This window comes from Macrotis lagotis, chromosome X (assembly GCF_037893015.1).
Source record: "Macrotis lagotis isolate mMagLag1 chromosome X, bilby.v1.9.chrom.fasta, whole genome shotgun sequence".
Taxonomy (NCBI): Eukaryota; Metazoa; Chordata; class Mammalia; order Peramelemorphia; family Peramelidae; genus Macrotis; species Macrotis lagotis.
In genome coordinates this window covers 34,734,519-34,753,894 of record NC_133666.1, presented here as the reverse complement: position 1 = coordinate 34,753,894, position 19,376 = coordinate 34,734,519, and the positions used below count along the sequence as shown (strand labels likewise).

Here is a 19,376-nt window from a genome sequence, read left to right as displayed (position 1 = left end):
TGGGGGACCCTCCTTACCTCAGATGCAACCCATTCTGCTATGGGTCAACTTTGACTAATTTGACTTCTCAACAAATTCTAGTCCTTGTTCCCAACTCTACCTTTTGCTTCTTTGCTTTGCTATAGGATCAAAGAAACAGATTTTTAGAGCTTGAAGTCATCTTCGAGCCCATTGACTTCAATATTCTGTTTTTAGATGAGAAAACTGAGGCACTAGATGGTAAAGTGACCTTGGAGTCAAGTTGTGCTAGTAAGTGTCAGGGATATGATCTGAACCCAGGTCTTCTGGAATCTTAAGGTCCATTCTCTATTCAGTTTACCATGTTGCCCTTCTATGAGCTGATAAAAACATTTGATCTTTCTGCCAAATACCACTGGATTTCATCTAGGGCTTAAGGGGGAACGGAGTTAAGATTTAAGAAGGAAGGGGGCTGCTAGGTGGTGCAGCAGATAGAGCACCGATCCTGGAGTCAGGAGGTCCTGAGTTCAAATCTTGCCTCAGACACTTAATAATTACCTAGCTGTGTTGCCTTGGGCAAGCCACTTAACCCCATTGCCTTGCAAAAAACCCAAACAAAAACAAAGATTTAAGGAGGGGAAAAAACTCCTTCCTCTTAAAAATCCCTAAAAAGAAGCATTTTGAAAGAAACCAGAATATTCTATTAAAAATCAAGGATAACTTTCACAAATGCTTAAATTCTAAATGTGTTTACATACTTGAAAATTTACCCTTCCATAAGAAGTGTCCTTTGAGAAGAATTTTTTTTCCATATCAAACACAATTTGCCAAACATTGGAGCTTGGAGCAGGAAAAAGTTTCTTAACAATTAGAGTCATCCACAGGAAGAAAGGGTTTCCTTGATAGGTAGTGAGTCCCCCTTTACCTTCACACATGCACGTAGGCTGACATGGTTGCTCATTGGGGATCCTGTACATCTGTACATGAATTGGACTAGCAGGCTGCTGAGGATTGGACCCTTCCAACTCACAGAGGTGTGCGATTCTGTGTAATGAATACCAGACCTTTTAAGAACACCCTTCCTCCTCATATCTTTAATGGGGTGAGGGGGTTGGGGGGGGAGGGGGTCAGTAGGTGGAACATTGCCTAAAACATTAGATTTTTTTTTTTGAACACGTTGACTAGGTTTGCTGAATTTTTCCCTATTTAAAACAAATCCTTTGTAATAAAGGACCACTGAGAGCAGGGTGGGGTTAGGATACAGGGACTCTGAAAGTAAGGTAATTTGAATACCTTTCAGTCCTATAAATAATGATCATCAATTATAAATAAATTCCTCTTAATTATGAATAATTATAATTACTCATTCTAGATGATGTCAAAACAAGACTATCAAAAATCTATTATAAAAGAAATAAAGAGCCGACTTTTCACATTCCTTTCTGTTCTTAATGTCTCCACAGGAGAAGTCTGCCTCTGGTTACCATGACTTATCTCTTTTCTTTCAGGTTCTGAAAGTATTCACAGACTTCTTGTCATTTATGGTCTTGTTCAATTTCATTATCCCCGTGTCCATGTATGTTACTGTGGAAATGCAGAAATTCTTGGGCTCCTTTTTCATTGCTTGGGACAAAGACTTTTATGATGAAGAAATACAAGAAGGTGCTCTGGTGAATACATCTGACCTCAATGAAGAGCTTGGGCAGGTTAGAATGCATTTTTAAACATCTTCCTACAAAGCTAATTGCTTCCAATATGTTGATAAAATTTTTCATCATGTTGAGCTTAGTATCTGATGACTTAATTTCATGTCATTCCATCTGCATCCTCCAGACCTGTGCGTAATCTCTCTCCTAGATCCAGAATGCTCTATCTTCTCATTTGTACCTCTTGGAATATCAAGATGCCTTCAAAGATCAGCTTAGTTTGACACAAGACCTCTTACCCTTTCTTCCACCTCTAATTATTGATATTGATAATATTTTCTTTGAAATATGTTTACTTTTGTCTTATATACACATTTTTTCATTTATTTATCTATACAGATGTAATTTTCCCCAATAGAATATGAAGTCGTTAATGGCAGAGATTTTAATTTTTGCCTTAGCATAGTCTTGGACACATAGTAATAAATGCTCATTTCTTAATCAGACATAGCAAAAGTGAGTATTGGGAAGCACTTTATTTTGAAAATGTAAGCTTCATGGATGCCTCCTTTTTTATTTTAGTTTTGGTTTTTTTTTTGCAAGGCAATGGTATTAAGTGTCTTGCCCACAGCTAGTGTCTGAGGTCTGATTGGAACTCGGGTCCTTCTGACTCTAGGGCTGATGCTCTATTCACTGAGCCACCTAGCTGCCCCTGGATGCTTCCTTTTTTTTGACATCACATCATAGACATTTCCTGATATCCCCCTCCTCCCAAAGAAAAATCCTTGCCTTGTGACAAAGAAAAACAGCTGAGCCACACCAGCCAAAGCAGTGTCCTTCATCCCCCAGAGGAGAAGCGAAGCAGTTGGGAGGAAACAAGCCTTCCGAGAATAGCACTGGTGTCCCCACAGTAGGGGGGGGTGCCCTGCTGCTCATCTAGTCTTTTAAAAAATTTTAGATACTTTGATATCCCAATTATACTCGAACATTCTCACAGTTCTCTTTAAGGCTCACCTGGTGGTAGATTATGGGTTTATTGCTTCAGTGTTGGCGTCTGTAATTGTCCTCATTAACAACAAACATTTATTGAATTGCTGAAACAAAGGGAAAGGCAATGTTTTCCTGAAGATATGTTCCCTGGAGAAATGCAGTGAGTGATTTGTATGCTCTCCACGAACCTGATTGACCAGAGTTAGGCCTGTGACATTTTCCAGACCTCTTTCTGATCAGATGCATCATAGATATAGTTGCTTGCTTTACAGGAGGCATTTCAATGAAGGCAGCATTTGATGGAAGTACGCTCTTGTTTCTTAAAACTCCAATGTAATCCAGGAGCCTGACCTCTTCTCTCCTTGGGGAAAAAAAAACATGTTTTATTGATGTATTTTTTCCACATTGCTGTCACTTCCCGATGATTGACCCCTTCCTCACATGGAACCTGTTCTTATAAAAATTAGTCAGATGAAACAAATCCTCACATTGACCATATCTGACAGTGCATGCCTCATCTACCACCTGTAGTTTACTACCTTTCATTTGAAGAGGGAAATGTAGCCATATCATCAGTCTATCAGAATCAACTTCCTGTACCCCCTCCCAATCTTTTCTATTTCTTTTTTTCCCTTTGGTGTGGTGAGAACTGCAATTCCCTCATTAGGAAGTGTATATTTGTCTTGAAATCAAAGGGTATGTGTAATTTAGTGTCTTTTCCTCAGTGCCAAATTGCTATAGAACATATGGACCAATTCACAATTCCACTAACAACTGCTTAAGGTGCCCATCTTCCTCTAGCCCTTCCCATATTTGCTACCTTTGTCTTTTCTCATCTGTTATATTTATTTCCTTTTGCAATTCAGTCCAGCTGTGGTTCCTCAGGTGGTTACTTTTCTCATCAGTATTCACATATTACTCCTTTGTTGGTTTTTAAACATGTGTCATGATATTTCTGATCTGGGAGGCTTCCTGGTTTCTAATTAATGTTCATGATACTTAGAATACCAGTATTGTGGGAATGTAAATTCCATAACTCGAAATGTAGATTGGGTTAATAGAGGAATAGATGGAAGAAGACCTCACGCACTTTGGGGTGGGCTTTTTTGGTACTTGTCAGAACTTTTCTTTCTTTTTTCTTTTTTTTATTAAAGATTTTATTTATTTTGCGTTTTGAGTTTTACAATTGTTCCTCTAATCTTACTTCCCTCCCCCCACACTCCCACAGACCGCAATTTGTCAGTCTTTGCTTTGTTTCCATGGTATACATTGATCCAAATTGAGTGTGATGAGAGAGAAATCATATCCTTAAGGAAGAAAAATAAAGTATGAGAGATAGCAAGATCAGACAATAAGATATCAGGTGTTTTTCTAAATTTAAGATAATAGTCCTCTTTGTTCAAACTCCACAGTTCTTTCTCTGGATACAGATGGTATTCTCCATTGCAGACAGCCCCAAATTGTCCCTGATTGTTGGACTGATGGAATGAGCAAGTTCATCAAGGTTGATCATCACTCCCATGTTGCTGTTAGGGTGTACAGTGTTTTTCTGGTTCTGCTCATCTCACTCTGCATCAGTTCATGCAAAATCCTCCAAGCTTCCCTGAATTCCCATCCCTCCTGGTTTCTAATAGAACAAGAGTTCCATGACATACATATACCACAGTTTGCTAAGCCATTTCCCAAGAAGGATATTTACTTGATTTCCAATTCTTTGCCACCACAAACAGGGCTGTTATGAATACTTTTGTACAAGTGATGTTTTCCCCTTTTTCATCATCTCTTCAGGGTATAGACCCAGTAGTGGTATTGCTGGATCAAAGGGTATACGCATTTTTTTTGCCCTTTGGGCATAGCAGAACTTTTTTTTCTAACATTCCTACCTTTACCTAGTTACCCTCTTGCCATGTATGAAATCATTAAGATTGAATGAGGCTGTCAACAGTTAAATAATATGTTCAGATTACCAGTCTTTTCCAAGAAAGCAAATGGGTCATGGTGGGAAGGTTCTTCTAATGCTGTCCTTGGTGAATTCCCAAGCAGATCAGCTGGTTAAGGCAATGAGATAGAATACTGAACTTGGAACCAAGTTTAGATCTTGCCCTCAGATACTTCCTAGCTGTTAACCCTTGGCAAGTTACTTAGCTTCTTCCCTCAGTTTCCTCATCTGTTAAATTGGGATAATAATCATACTTTCCTACCAGGGTTGTTACGAGAATCATATGAGATAATAGGTAGAACATTCAGCAGACCTCAAAGTGCTCTATAACTGTGGTGGTGATGATGACTCCAGACCCCTTTGTAGAAGGTCAACCCCTCCACACTTTGGCAGAGAACATGCACCCCAGATAGAGAGAGGACTCTTTAATTAGGTTGAGGACTGATTCCCCTGAGAGAGCTGCTACAGCTTGCTCTGACCCCCTTAAGTTTTGAAGGTTTTGTGACGTCAGCTAGGCAGTTCTATACTATTTAGGATAAGGGCCTCAGCATCACATGGCTCATTAATGTCCGAGGCTGACTTTGAATTCTAAAGTTTCTTCATCAGTGATCCAACACCATTTTCCACCTAAGCTATCTCAGGAATGAACAATTCCTTTTCTCTTAGATTGCCAATTGTTCTGTGTAGATATCTCAAACATAGACCAAGGTTGTTGAGGCATAGCTTTGGATAGTTGCTCTGAGGAATATAGTCTAGGCTGTCTCAGAAAGGCCCGTCTTCACAGACACAACAGTCCTGGAAGATAGATATCCTCTTCCCTTGTCCCCCAGTCATCAGGGAGGTTCTAAGGTAGCACCTATAGCTATGGGAAGAGAAAATGCAGATGTGGAAAACTGCTTCCCAGGAACCTTTCTACAGGACAGACACAGAGAAATTTCCCAAGCATTCTGCTCTACCAAGGCTTACCTGGGTCCAAAACTCTAGTTGTAAACAACAGAATTACTCATGAGGCTTCACATTTGAATTGCTATTAATAGCAACAGTGCTACCCCTTTTAAATTTTTCTCTACTATCCTCATACCCTTAACACCCTTTTCTGGTTTTCTTGCTATGATGATCAAGGGCATTGCTCCCAGTTTCACCACCAGCCTCTGCTGACACCAGCTAGCCCAAATTTATCCTAGAAATTGCAATCTAGTACTAAACTCTAGCTTGTGTTTATGATTATACAATCAATCCAATGGATTATAAAATAAAATCATGTTGATTTGATTATTGTAAAGCCACACCAAAAACGTAAGGGCAAAATAATCCATAGGAGGCCCAATTTATTATGTGTCGTTGTTTGAGTCAAACGTAATTGTTATTTACCGGAGACGTACCTCAGTTACAGCTTGCCGCCATTAACTGAGTTATTTAATTCGCCTAAGCAATCTCCACCACTCTGGCTTTCCTCTGCCTCCATAGCTAACCTTGACTCCATGACCAGTGACAACATTAGGAGGCAGTTACAGTATATTTCAGTCTTAACTAGATCTGAACATGGAAGACATGCAAAGGATAACGTTCTGTGTAGTGATTACAGTGATGGGCAGAATCATGAAGACTTGATGATTTTGAAAATGACTTCAGATACTTACTATCTCTGTGACCCTGGTCAAATCTTTTAACTGTTTTCTGTTTCAGTTTCCTCTTCTGTAAAATGGGTTCATATGGGCTCGCTAGGTATCACAATGGTTAGAGCACTGAGTTTAGACTCAGGATGACTCATTTTCATGGGTTCAAATTCATCCTCAGACATTAATGAGCCATATGATGCTAGGCAAGCCACTTTACCCTGTTTGCCTCAGTTTCCTCATCTGTAAAAATTGGCTACAGAAGGCAATGGCAAACTGCTCCAGCATTTCTGCTAAGAAAACCCCAAATGGGATCACAAAGAGTCTAATATAACTAAAAATGAGCAAAAAAACAACGAATGGCTTCATAACAGTTCTTAATTTTCATTTTTATTTTTGTTAGTCACTAGAAGCCCTTATGCCTTGGTCTTTCCATCATTCCCATCCTGGAAATTCTCTACTCTGGCTAACCATTAGCATCAAATTCTTCCCTTTCTACTCCTGGGCATACTGATTTTCCTAGAAAAAGGAAGGGAATTGATTATAAATTTCTGGGGCATGACCTTAGCTAGGCCTTTAATTGCTGCTCAGCAATCTTCCTCTCTTCGTATTGATTGCTTGCTTCCATTTTCTGCTCTGGCAGTTCCAAATGGTTTCCTGTCTCCCCAAGCACCTGGCTGGACCCTCACCTTCCACACTGTCAGCAGGTGACCCAGCCTCCTCTTGCCAGTGGAATCTTCCTTAGCTTCCTCCTCTAAACCTCTCCTTGCTAATAAGAGATGCTATTTCTGAGACACTTTGAAGTTGACTGAGCTTGTTCTCTTTTGAGTCCCCAGCTGTGAGATTAAATGCTACAGGAATTCTTCCCATTTTACAGAGGAGGAAACTGAAGCCCAAAGAGGTTAAATGACTTGACTGTGGCCACATATTCAGTAAATATCAGAGGGAAGAAGGCTTTAATCCTGTTCTCTCCTGCCTCCCAGACCAATATCTTTTGCATTATATCTCATATATATCCTCATAGGATTACACAGCTAGAGCTAGATGAGGCCTTATTTGAATCAAACCCCTCATTTTACAGATGAGGCAACTGGGGCATGCAGAGGTTAAGTGATTTGCCAAGGGTCACATCTAACAAATATCTGAGGTGATATTTGAATTCAAATATTCCTGAATCTAGGTCCAGCACTCTTACTTCATAGCCACTATGGACTCTTATCTCTTTCCTTTTCCTTCCATTACTACCAGGGAAGCAGTGTTTCTCTGCTTTGCTTTAGATACTTGGTTTCTCCCTGTGTGATCGATCATATACACTGCTACCAAACTGAGTCATCAGTCCCTTTTTGTTGTGCATCTTGAATTTCTCCCTCCTATCAACTCATTCTGATTTTTCTTCAAACTTGCTTGGGACACCCAGATTACAGAGGGACCCTCCTTCCATCCTTTTACTTCATCTGTGACTTCTTCACCCACCACTAGTTCTTTCTTCAGTCTTTTGGAATTCACTTGAGTCTCCAGTCCCTAAGGGATACTTCCTTTCTGAAACCAGGAATCTCCTTTATGTCCTTTCCTGAGTCTTTTTTCAGTCCCCATCTTCTTTGACCTCTTTCTAGCATCTGATATTGCCTTTACTTCTGAAAACTTGTCTTCTCACCTCTAGAACCATTCTCTTTTTGGTTCTTTTTTACTGAGGTTCTGGGCTTTGTCATCTCTAAAGATATTAGGAACAGAGCTCTAGAGATGAAGAGGACCTCAGATATCATCTAGTCCCCCCCCATCTTTAAGGTGAGGAAACAGGCATAAAGACTCAAGTGACTTCCCAACGTCATAATAGGTAGTGAGTTGGCAGAAAGGCTTTTCCAATCTTTCAACTCCCAGATCATTACTATTTTTACCTAGCTGGCATTGCTGTGCACAAAACCCTGAACTGGAGTCAGGAGAACTTGAGTTCAAATGTGACCTCAGATACTTGCTAGTCACTTCACCTCTGTCTCCTTCAGTTTCCTCACCTGTAAAGCAGTAACACTATTAATACTTGCCCGGGTTGCTCTTGTGAAGATCCAGTGAGATCACAATTGTAAAATACTTCACGTAGGGCCTGGCACATAGTAAATACTAGTGAAATATCAGGTGGTGGTGGTGGTGGTGGTGGTATTATTATTATTATTATTATTATTATGCTTTTACAAATCAATGAGGTAAAGTGATTTCCCCAAAGTCACATAAGCTAGGTAATCATTAAGTTTCTGAGGCTGGACTTGAACTCAGGTCCTCCTGACCTTAGGGCCAGCACTCTACCCACTGTGCCTCCTAGCTGCCTCTTCTTATTTCATATTATGCTGTTTCTCACCTTGGCCAGTGCCTCTTTCACACTCTCGGCTTCAGCTCTTTCCTTTGTGCAGAGGCTTCTCAGTCTCTACCTTCCATTTTGACCTTTATCCTGAGCTCCAGACTCACATTTCTATATGACTATAGGACTGCATGAAGATTTCATTGAGTACCTCAAAACTCCAAGTTCCAAACCATGCTCATTTTCTCCTTCAACTTCCCAAGATGCTCCTACTTTGGGTCTGGTGACAACCTTAGCTCCCTTTCTCACTTTACTTTCTCATCTGGATCTTACTCTTAGCTTTGAGCCCTTTGTCTCTTTCTCTCTTTTTTCTTTTTCCTCTCTTCTCTCTTTTTCTCCTCCCCCCCACCTCTCTGTATTGCTGTCTCTGTTTGTCTTGCTCTCTTGTACCCTTTCTTTCCCCTTCACCAGTTACCAAATCTGTTTATTTTCCCTCCCTAACCTCATATCTTTCCCTTTTTCTATTCTACTGACATTTATTGAGAACCTACTATGGGCCAGGTAATGCTGATACAGACACAAAGAAGGAAATAATCCCTACTCAGGGAACTGACATTTTTATATACATATAAATATACCACATGTTATACTAATTAGGGGTGACTTGCTCATTTCTGAATCACACTTTAGCACAATTGGGGGAAAAAAGCATGGATTTTGAAGTTCAAGGCCCTGGTTTTGAATTAGGGTTTTGCACTTGCTTATCATTTTCATCTTGAAGAAGTTACTTGTCTTTACTCCTCAGTTTCTCCTTAAAGTCTCTTCGTACTCTCAATATAAGTCTATTAACAAATCTGAATGGCAGAGGTAAGATAACCCTGTGACAATTTGCAGAGAACGATGAAGGTCAGAAATTTTGATTCCCTAAAGACCAAATTGTTTCATTTTAAGAGAGAGACAGACATGGAGAGAGAGAGTGAGACAGAGACACAGAGCAGGAGAAAAGAGAGAAAGGAGCAGGACATACAAAGAGACAAAAGAGAGAAAGAGACACAAGAGAATCAGAGACATAGACAGAGAGACCACATTGGGGGTGGGGTGAGGAATTAAATATGAACCAGATAGCACTACTGAAGTGAATGGAAAGAGAAGATTCCAACTTGAAAGAAGGTGGGAGGGGGGTGGGAACTGGGAGGGGTGGGGCTGGAATGTTGTCTCCCTGCCAACCCTGCAGCAGGGGAAAGCTTGGAAAAAGAAATTAGAAAGTATCTCCTGCCAGGGGTTCATCACTTTCTCCTTTAAATAATGAAAACCTTAATCTTGCGCTTATGTGTGTTCCCATCAGCCTCAAATGTTAACTATTTAAGTACAAATTGCCCCAATAGGAGGATCAAATTGTAGGGTTCTTCAAGGCAGATGTTATAAATAGTAGACGAGGGGAAAAGTAGAGATGAGCTGGGCATTGTGTAATGTGGTGGAGGGGAACTTTCAGCTATGAAAATGCCCTCAATTAGACTTTGATTTGTTATTCCACACTGTCTGGTCATTCCCTTCCTCATCCACCCCCGGGCCCCCCAACCAGGTTTGAGTCTTCCTTTTAAAGAAAAAGTTTCATTTGAAAACCTTGAATCTGAAGGTTGTCTGAAAATAGACACTCTGTGTATAGAAGCAACTTGAAAGGATCATGGTTGTCAGCCAGCTAAATGGGTTAGGTGGCTGCATGGCCTTGACCTTTTACTGTGTGATAGACACATGAATGCTGTGTAGTGTAGTCCCCCAAGATCCATCATTGCCTGTTGGGGAGAGTCTGCTTTGGAAAAGAAACATCTCATGGGATGTAACACATTGGAATGTAGCAGAAAGAGTGCTGAGTTGGAATCCGAGGCCCTGAGTTCAAATTTTGCTGTCCTTGGCTTTTCTCTTAATTGTTGTGACCCTAGGCAAGTCATTTAACCTCTCTGAGCCTCAGCCTCTCTTCTGTATAAAAGGGGAGAATTGAAGTAAATGACCGTAAAGGTCCCTTCCAGTTCTCCAGCTGTGATCGTAATGTTCACTTATGAAATATTTCTTAATCAATTGACTTTTGAGGCAGTAGAAAAGACCTTTACCTCACAGTCAACTGGTAGATCAGTCACTTTTTAGGATCCCAGATCTATAGGACCACCTGGCCCTTCCCCTATTATTTCAGAGATGAGAAAATTGAATTCTGAGAGGTGCTCCCAAGAATTCCCAGGTGAGTAAGTGGCAGAGCCAGGTATTAGACTCAGCCTCTCTGACTCTGAATCACTATTGCTTTTCCACTTTTCCTTTTCAAGTTTCATTTTTTCATTTATAATAGTAACTACAGTGATGATAATGAGTGACAACATTAGCATGGCTTATTGGATAAAGAAGTAGCCTGGGAGGCAGAAAGATCTTATTCAGTTCCTTCTCATATGCTCCTTGCATAACTAAACAAATCACATACCATCCCAGAGCTTGAGGCAACTCCCTCTGACTTAGTCCAAATGAGCTGTTGATATTTGTGGGATATAGGATATTTACCTCTATTTAATGATGAAATAATGGACTTCAACCAAAAACAGTGACATTTCCTTAATACCTTCAGGTTTACAAATTGTTTTATACACATCATCTCATATGAGAATCACAGCTATTCTTGTGTTTTGGTTTTTGTGGGGCAGTGGGGTTAAGTGTTTTGCCTAAAGTTACCAGTTAGTAAGTATTAAGAAACTGAGGTCATTTGATCTAAAGTCCATCTGACTCCAGTGCACCTTGCTGCCCCATCACAACTGTTGTTGAAGATCTTCATTGATTCCTTCACTTATCTATCTTTCTATCGATTTATTCCCATTCTCTAGAGGAGAGTGAGATTGAGTTAAGTTAGGTGACTTATCTGAAGCTGCAACTGTGGGAGAGAAATGCTACTTCCTTTTTTTTCCCTTCCTTCCTCCCTTCCTTCCTTCTTTCCTTCCTTCCTTCCTCCCTCCCTCCCTTCTTTCCTTCCTTCCTTCCTTCCTTCCTTCCTTCCTTCCTTCCTTCCTTCCTTCCTTCCTTCCTTCCTCCCTTCCTTCCTTCCTCCCTCCCTTCCTTCCTTCCTTCCTTCCTTCTTTCCTTCCTTCCTTCCTTCCTCCCTCCCTCCCTTCTTTCCTTCCTTCCTTCCTTCCTTCCTTCCTTCCTTCCTTCCTTCCTTCCTTCCTTCCTCCCTTCCTTCCTTCCTTCCTTTCTACCAATTTATCCATCTAACAACACCTTTCTCTCTACCCATGTCATCTTTCTACCAGGAACATCTTTCCATCATCTATCTACCAACATTATCTGTATCTACCACCATTATCTATCTACCAATTTATCCACTCACCTATCACCTATCTATCTACCTATCTCTTGTCATTCCCATTTTCTACAGGAGACTGAGGTTGCGCAAGGTTGGATGATCCAATCGTTGGTGGTCACATGATTAATAAGTACGTGAGGCAGGATTACAGCTGAGAGCTTCCTGAATCCCAGGCTTGTGCTTCAGTCATGATATTCCATAACCTCTAGTGGGAAAACTGCCAGTGTTGTTGTTTAGGAAAGTGCTTTGTAAATTGAAAAAGCCATGAAACTGTGAGATGTGCTTTTAACAATCCATTCAACTCCCCCCACTTTATTTTGAACAGAAGACTTTGTAAGCATATAATACTTCATGTATAACTTGTGTAAGTGGTGAGTAGGCTATGTGTTACATTTTTGGAAAGTTGAATTTTCCTATCGAAATTGTTGGGGGGGACATATGCCTTTTAATAAGTTTTTTAAATTTGGAAAACTTGCCCTTCTTTTCTTTCCCTGAAATGGATCCACCCCTGATTTCTCAAATCAGTTTGAATTCCTTTGCTGTTGCCCCTTTTGGGTGAGAATATTATCTTCATTAGGTTATGATTGATTGATTGTTTTTATTGTTATTATATTATCATCTTCTTGTTCTTTTTCTTTGTTATAGAATTAAAATAAGAATGATGTAACAAAGACTTTCTGTTATTATTTTCAATGGATTGGTGGATAAAATGTCTACTTTCTGTTTCTGAGTCTTAATATGGTGATGTGGACTCATTTTTTTATCTTTTTATTTTCATTTTATTTTAAAGCAATGGGTTTAGTCAATTCAGTCATGTCTGACTTACCATGATCCCATTTGGGTTTTTTTTTGGACTTGCCCAAGGTCACACAGCTAGGCAATTATTAAGTGTCTGAGGTCACGTTTGAACTCAGGTCCTCCTGACTCCAGGGCCAGTGCTCTATCCTCTGCGCCACCTAGCTGACCCCTTGTTTACTCATTTTTTAAAATTCACTGAGGGCATTCTTGAGGTAGCTTCAATAGTACAGAGAATGACAAGGATGAAACTTGCCTCATCCTGCTCCCATATTCTGCTAGGTCTCTATATTTTGAAAATGTCTTCCTCCTATGTAGCATAGAGATTATGTGTATTGGGATAGCAACATCTATTAAAATTATTCTTAAATTTGGGTAGATCACTCTTTTTGGGGGGATAGTGGTGAAGTTCTTGGATTTACTCTTTAGTGAGGCTAAGATTTCATTGAATTTTATTTGTTAAATTCTCAAGTGCATTTGGAGGTTGGGGTCATGTGGATTTATAGAGAATAGTAACCTTCTGATATATAATTTTAGTCACCTGATCATGTCTTTCTGAGTAATTTGTAGATGCTAAATGTATGCAATCCTCAATGATGTTTTCATTGTTACCATTGCTGTCATCAATTCTATCTCATGGTTAATTTGTAGGCTAAAATATATGCAAAATATACCCAGATCTAGTAAGGATATTCAAGTATTTTATAGCCACATGGAAAACTTCAATATTTACAACATTTTAACAACACAATAATGTTGAGAAAAAATGTTATAAAATGTGGCATTTTTCAGAGACTCAACTTAAATTCTTTGTATCTCTGTTTGGCCACCTAAATAGAAGTGTGCATGACTTCCAAAATAAAGGGGAGGGAGGTAGGATATTGAACCAAAACAAAAATCTTAAAAATCACTTGGTATTTATGGCTGGAATAAAATTCTAGGGTTTTTCTGGAAAACATAATTAACAGGTTCTTGATTGCTTAGAATATCTCTCCAATTAAGTCAAACTGTTATTTGAACTTGATAAGTGTAAAATTGGGGCAGGTAGGTGGCATAGAGAATATAGTGTCAGGCCCGGAAACAGGAAGACTCATCTTTCTTTCTGAGTTCAAATTAGCCTCAGATTTTTACTAACTTTGTGAATTTGGGTAAGTCATTTAACCGTCTACCTCAATTTGCTTATCTTTAAAATGAGTTGGAGGAGAAAATGGCAAGCCATTCTACTATTTTTTTAAATTTTATTTATTTAAGTCAATGAGGTTAAGTTACTTGTCCAAGGTCACTCAGCTAGGCAATTATTAAGTATCTGAGACTGAATTTAAACCCAGGTCCTCCTGACTCTAGGGCTGGTGCCTTATTCACTGTGCCACCTAGTTGCCCCCCACTCTACTGTCTTTGCCAAAAAAAAACCCAAATGGGATCATGGTAAGTCAGACATGACTGAATTGACTAAACAACAAGTGTAAAATTCTTAATTAGAAGTTAAATTAAAACATTGGTGAAAGCTATACTTCTAAAATAAAAACATTGGTGTTCTTCACATAAGATACATGAGCATAAAGCTATAAAGAAGAAAGTTTTGTATGATTGTTAAAGAGACTTATAGGCATCCTGCAATCATAACTGCAAAAATGTAGCATGGATTCAAAATCTAACAATATATGACCTGCTGGCCAGAATGATCCATCAGAAGCTGCCATCTTTCATGGCTGGATAAAAAAATACCCACAAAATTAAAAGAGACTGCAAAACTATATGTAGCTCTTTGAAGCTTGCAAAGAGCTTTATAAATATATCATTTGATCCTCACATTAACCCTTTGAGGCAGATGGTGTTATTATCTCCGTTGTACAGATGAGATAACTGAGATAGGCAGAGAAGTGACTTGTCAAGTGTCTCATAGCTAGTAAGTGCCTTACGCTAGATTGAACTCATATTTATAGTGCTGTTGTTCTATCCAATGTGCCACCTAGCTTCCTGGAGAGCTCAGTCCATAAACAAACCATCAAAAATCTATAATAGTATCATAGATCAAATTTTTATCTCTGAACATTATATTGGCCCATAAAATTTTCAACATTGTTTTTTAATCAACATCACCCATAGTCTCCAAGTTACCTTTAACAAAATGAATCACCATAGAGAAATTTTTAAAATAGAACATAATAGATTTGGAAAACATGCTAACAATAACCTATACAAAACTGTGTACACCCATTGCCTGCCCATCACCCTAAGTAAGTTTTAGAAACATTGACATTTCCTTGCCAAAAAAGAGGAAGGAGATTGATAGACATACTCAGAACACATGTCTTAAATCTACAGAAATGCTTTAGGAACAAGCAGTCACTTCACTGAGTAATAGAAACTGTTCTCAATGGGGACAGAATGAGGTTCAAGTCATTCTTGTCATCTGTCTTTCAGTGGAGTTGTATTGAATTTTGCTTTCAGAGGATAAGCTGACATTATATTCTTATTTAATTACTAAAATCTATGATTTTAACAATCTCTGCCATAGTCCTCAATTTGTTACGAAACCAAGAAAGAACAATTTGTTACAAAAACAAAAGAAAACTTTTCCCATAACAATAATAATAATGATGGTCATTCCTTATATTCTCTTTGGGGTTTGAAGGATAGTTTACATTTTTCTCATCTGATCTTTATACTAGTTCTGTGATTTTGGTACTGTTATTCCCATTGTACAAATGAAGAAACAATATCTAGGAAAGATTTCTTTTTTGTTTTTGCAAGGCAATGGGGTTAAGTAGCTTGCCCAAGGTCACACAACTAGGCAATCATTAAATATCTGAGGTCCGATTTGAACTCAGGTCCTCCTGACTCCAGGGCCGGTGCTCTATCCACTCACTGCACACCTAGCTGCCCCTATATCTAAGGAAAATTAAAGGAATTGCTTATTCTCTCTCTCTCTCTCTCTCTCTCTCTCTCTTTCTCTCTCTCTCACACACACACACACATACACACACACAGACACACATACACAAACAGACACACACACACACACAAACACATACACAAACACGACTAAGGCAGGATTTGAAGTCAAGTCTTTTCTCAACTCCCAAATTCATCATGATCTCCAATTTGCCTTCTGCCCTAAAAAAATGGTTGGATTACATGGTCTCTAAGGTTTTTTCCAGTTAAGAATAGCTAACCTTTCCTCCAAATTCACAAAATGCTCTTACATAGTTTTCTAAAGACTTTACCTGTTCCTGTTCATTGACTTTCAATTGGAAAGAAATGGATGGCGTTGATGAAACATCTTTGAAGCCCTGACCTACCTAGTACTAGTTAGATGCTGATCTTACAAAGACAAAAATATCCACAGTAATCCTTGCTCTCAGGGACTTTACATTCTATATTCTATTACATTCTATATTCTATTACATTTATGTGTGTGTGTTTTTCTTTTTCTTTAAGGTGGAGTATGTATTTACTGACAAAACTGGCACACTTACTGAAAATTCCATGGAATTCATTGAATGTTGCATAGATGGGCATGCATACAAGCAGGAAACAGCAGAAACTTCAGAGACGTTCTCTGAAACTGATGGAATTCAGCCATTTCCTGGAAGAGCCGAAAAGGTTGGTGGTTGTGGCTGGATTGTTCTATTTTTCATTTATAATCACTCTTTGAGTGAATTCAAATGGATCTGCTGTCGCACTCCCTCCAGTAATGCTAATTGTAACCCACACATCTGTCCTCCTTAGGGTAGCTACCCTGTATGATGTGTAGTGTGAAGTTTATTAATGCATAAAAAACATTATTTGTACAAAATGAGAATAAATAAATATTAAATTAAAAAATAAAACAAGATTCTTCCAAAAAAATAAAAATTTAAAAATTAAAAAAAGAGGGTGGGGTGGGAGTAAGGAAGGGAGCAAGAAAGGAACTTGATTTTTTTTAAAAAATAATCTTTATTTTTTGTTATTTAAAACTTGATAAATGTCCACAAATACAAACATTTTTGTAAACAACAAAAAATTATAAATGGAAATTCATAAAAGTTTATAATTTCCTTTCCACATAGTTTCAGATCTGGTTTTTTCTATATCTTCCTCTGAACTTCCTTCTGTTCATTTAGGGAAAAAACAAACATTTCACTGACCCTCTTTTTTTTTTTTGCCCTATCGTTCTTTTTATTTATTCATTTATTTTTGGTGAACCACTGGCATTAAGTGACTTACCCAAGGTCACACAACTAGTAAGTATCAGGTATCTTTCAAGTCAGATTTGAACTCTGGTCTTCCTGACTTTAGTCGTGATACTTTTTTCACTATCTCTACCTTGGTTTTCTTGTTAACGTCTTCTCTCTTTTCTTCCACAAACAACCACTACCTTATTAAAGAAAACTCCCTTTCAGCAATAAAACTTTAGAGGACATCTAGTCCTACCCCTTCATTTTGCAGTTGGGGAAATTGAGGTCCAGTGGGGAAGAGGTATTGAAGGAAATGCTTGCTTTCCATCCAAAGGATTATTTCCTTGAGGGAAGGTCTTCTGGTCTGGGTGTTTAATCAGTCAGATTCCATGCCTAATCTTCAGCTTGCTTCTGAAGGGGAGGCCCTCAGGTTGCCATTGATTTATAGTAGGTCAGGTTGTTTTAGGAGTACCTAAATCACCAAATCTTGTCCTGCTCTGAAAGTGTTAACATACCTAATGCATAGAGATATTAGGGCTTAAAAATAGAGATTGCCAGAGGCACTAAAAGACTGCCCTGTTAAGAGTCTGGTTCTTGCCCATTGTTATCAAAGAAGACCAAAAGGACATCACTGTGTTAGAGACAAATTAGAGTGTGTCCAACTGTGGCTGATCAGACCAATTTGAGCTGGTAAAGCTCTACCACAGGTCAGGCTCAAATAGTCCATGTGAATACCTGGGGTGATTTCTCTAAACTTAACATATCTCATGTTTCCTTTGAGATGTTTCAATTCTGCCTTGCTCATAGAGAGCATAGGATACTCACGGATCAAGGCATGTCCTGCTGGGCAGTCCTGTGCCTGTATCTCCTATGATGCATCTGTTTAAGAGGCAATGACTGTGAATGAATAAGATTCTTTTTACCTTCCAGCTCATATTTCTTGAGCTGCAGCAATGTGCCCCTAAGTATAATGGGTGGAGACCTTGTGGAGGTTTTCCAAGAGGGCATGATCTAGAGATTAGTAGAAGGAAGTTACCTTATCCACTGAACTGTGCATATCAGTGATGTCAAACTCAAATAGAAATGGAGGTCACAAATCTGGATACAGTCACCTATTAATTGCCAAATTTAACCTTCTCTATGCTTTATTGTAATTTTATTTGTTTTATGGAATAGTTTCAAATTCCATTTTAATCTAGGTTGGGGTGTTGTAGCTTTATGTGGCCCTTGGCCAAATGTTTTACCCCCGCTGGTTTACATCACAGCCTCCTCTGATGATCTTTTTTTTTCTGTGTTCTTTACTTTTGTTCTTCTTCAGGGAGCAGAGGACAGAAACCAAGTGGGAGTTGGTGAGAAGCAGATTTAGTCTTTTTTTTCCTTTAATTTTATTGTATTTTTTCCTTAATCACATGTAAACAAAATTTTTAACATTTGTTGTTGTTTTTTTATAGTTTTAGTGAAAGAATACCTTTTTTGAATCAGAGTAGTCCTATAGTAGACAACTGTCCTAAGAGGCAGAGGGTTCTCCGACAATGGGAGATCTTCAGAGATTTGAGATCTGCTTGTCCTAAATGTTGTAGGCAAAAGAAGAGCAAGACAAGTTGGATTGGATGACCTTTGAGGTCCCCTCTTATCCCTGGGAATTTGAAATTTTGTGACCCTCAATGACTTTGTTACTGTTGTGATTGCAGAGTCGAGAACAGCTCTTTCTTCGGGCCCTTTGCCTGTGTCATACTGTGGAAACCCAAGTCAAAGATGATATTGATGGAATCATGGAAGAGACTGAGTTAACGTATATCTCCTCATCCCCTGATGAAATTGCTTTAGTAAAGGGGGCTAAGAAGTAAGCACAATCTTTTCTTTCTCTCCTATGGAGGATTTTATTTTTGAGCTGCAAGAAAGAAAAAAAACATGGGTTTAGTTCTGTTTCAGTGTCTCTGTCTAGTCAACACGTTTATTAGTTAATACAGAATCAGAGTTAGACATTTAAAGGCTTATTGCGGAGTCTCTGATGAGCAATGAATGTAAAATATTTTGAAATAGACTAGAGATGGTGTGTCATTATGGATTAGGGGGCTATCCTCTGAGTCAGGAAGACATGGGTTCTAGAGTTTACCTCTGTGTATCCTGGACAGGATGAATTATTTCATTCTTTATATTTATATCGCTAGCACTCTGCATTTTAGTTAAGTATATAATAAATGTTTCTTAATCATTTAACCTCTCACTGCCCCAGGAAACTTTCTATGGCTACAAGTTGCAGAATATGTGCCAATAAGCCTTGTCAGAGGGAATTTCTATATTTCTATATCATATATTCTATAACTCGGTCAATCACAGTAACCATGAGAAGTAGATACTATTATCTTGATTTTGCAATTGAGGACACTGAAGCAGGCAGAGGTTGAGTGACTTGCCCAGAGTCACACAGCTAGTAATTGTCTTAAGCTGGATTTGAACTTAGATCTTCCTGACTCTAAGTCCAGTGCTTTATCCACTAAAGTGTCACAGTCATACAAAAATGTGATCTTATAGCCCTGCAATTGTTGCTCATCAAATAGGAACTCCCGGAGTGTTTACTTTTTATCCATGATCATTTTGAACCCTATCCCATAGATCAGGGCTGTCCAAAATGTGGCCCCTCA

The 19,376-nt window shown here is 38.8% G+C and overlaps 1 protein-coding gene across 5 annotated transcripts in view; it reads left to right on the top strand.

Moving 5' to 3' along the window:
- Positions 1 to 19,376, top strand: part of ATP11C (ATPase phospholipid transporting 11C (ATP11C blood group)) — a 220,489-nt gene that overhangs the window by 132,046 nt on the left and 69,067 nt on the right. For all 5 annotated transcript variants that reach the window (XR_012472009.1, XM_074204121.1, XM_074204120.1 and 2 more), the window contains exons 12-14: positions 1,467 to 1,664; positions 16,013 to 16,177; positions 18,423 to 18,574. Coding sequence is in view for 4 of the 5 variants with exons in the window: in XM_074204121.1 (XP_074060222.1) it covers positions 1,467 to 1,664; positions 16,013 to 16,177; positions 18,423 to 18,574 (515 nt within the window). In the remaining variant the exon portion in view is untranslated. The remainder of the gene's footprint in view (positions 1 to 1,466; positions 1,665 to 16,012; positions 16,178 to 18,422; positions 18,575 to 19,376) is intronic.